The sequence below is a fragment of the Gaeumannomyces tritici genome (assembly GCF_000145635.1).
Source record: "Gaeumannomyces tritici R3-111a-1 unplaced genomic scaffold supercont2.383, whole genome shotgun sequence".
Lineage (NCBI taxonomy): Eukaryota > Fungi > Ascomycota > Sordariomycetes > Magnaporthales > Magnaporthaceae > Gaeumannomyces > Gaeumannomyces tritici.
This window is the reverse complement of record NW_008804927.1, coordinates 1-1,129: the sequence shown is the minus strand read 5'-3', so window position 1 is coordinate 1,129 and position 1,129 is coordinate 1. Positions and strand designations below refer to the sequence as shown.

The window sequence follows — 1,129 nt, the reverse complement described above, 5'->3', positions numbered from 1 at the left end:
GGGATGGAGGAAGGCAACGTGAGAAAGAACCTCTAGGAGGCAAGTTTTCGGCTCCGTCCAGCTCGAGCTATTCCTCTTCTACCCGACGCCATTTCTCGCCATTCCAATACAGCATGGCTTGTTGCGTTTCGTCCCAATACTCCCACCGCTCCATGCCATCATTCCATTTACAACCAGCATCGTTCCCTTCTGCTCCTCCTGAATTGGGTGACTTGTTTTTGGGTTTCTTTTTGCGGCGTGCAGGTCCAGCCTTGTAATGATCTTCTGCAATGTGGGGTTTTGATGGTGGACTTCGTAAATTCCTAAGGCGCTTAAAATGGGATCCGTAACCACGGGCGGGGAGGTGGCTCGATAACGGGAAGCTCGAAGCGAAGCTTAACGTAAAGCTCGTTTCGACGCTTGCCTCTGGGTCTTGGAAAGTGTCGAACGGCACGGGTAACTAGCTGTCGTCTTGCTAATAGTCGTCATTATCGACAAAATATTGGGGAAAACGCGGTTCTTTGTAAATGGCTTGGCGCGGAATGTGGTCGTCAATACCAACAAAGCTCTATTGCGGATACGGACCAAACGCTTCCTCATGGACGTCGAATGTTAAAGGGAACTCGTCACAATCCACAAATGTATTAGGACTCGAGCCTTCATCCTGCTATATCACCGTTGTGCCTGCTACTGCTAAGTTTCTCTCACTAGGTTGCCGTGCTCTTTCGTTTGCTGCTCGAATAAAGCTATCCCGGTACTGCTTCGCCATATCGCGGGCGTTCCTAAACGCGGTAGCGCCTTGGACGAAGGTTTTACGACTATGCGTTATCGCATAAAACCCTGCTTAAGCCATGTGGTACTCCGGGCGTCCTCCGGATGTAACAGGCTCGGTCATGTGGTGCGTGTATAGCTAAAAAGTCCCGGTCCCGCCGTAGTAGGTCGAGCTAAATGTATAGGGTTTCCCATCGTAAACAGGCTCGTTATTGCCGTAGTTGTACAAACTGTGTATGCCGCGGGCTCCAATCGCCCCGTTATAGCGCGCTTGTCTTTGCATCACGGCTGCCGACCCATCCGGTCCCTTGATTTCTGTGAAAAAGTTCGGCACTAAAGGTTTGTTTTCCATAGTGGATGGAATGATGTAATCGCCGAG

General features: G+C 50.6%; 1 protein-coding gene across 1 annotated transcript; it reads right to left on the bottom strand.

Annotated features, from left to right (window-relative positions):
- Nucleotides 1-631: 631 nt before the first annotated feature.
- GGTG_14412 (hypothetical protein) lies at nucleotides 632-1,129 on the bottom strand. Its single transcript, XM_009232338.1, has one exon. It carries the CDS (start codon nucleotides 1,100-1,102, stop codon nucleotides 890-892), a length of 213 nt encoding a protein of 70 aa, XP_009230602.1. The 5' UTR covers nucleotides 1,103-1,129; the 3' UTR covers nucleotides 632-889.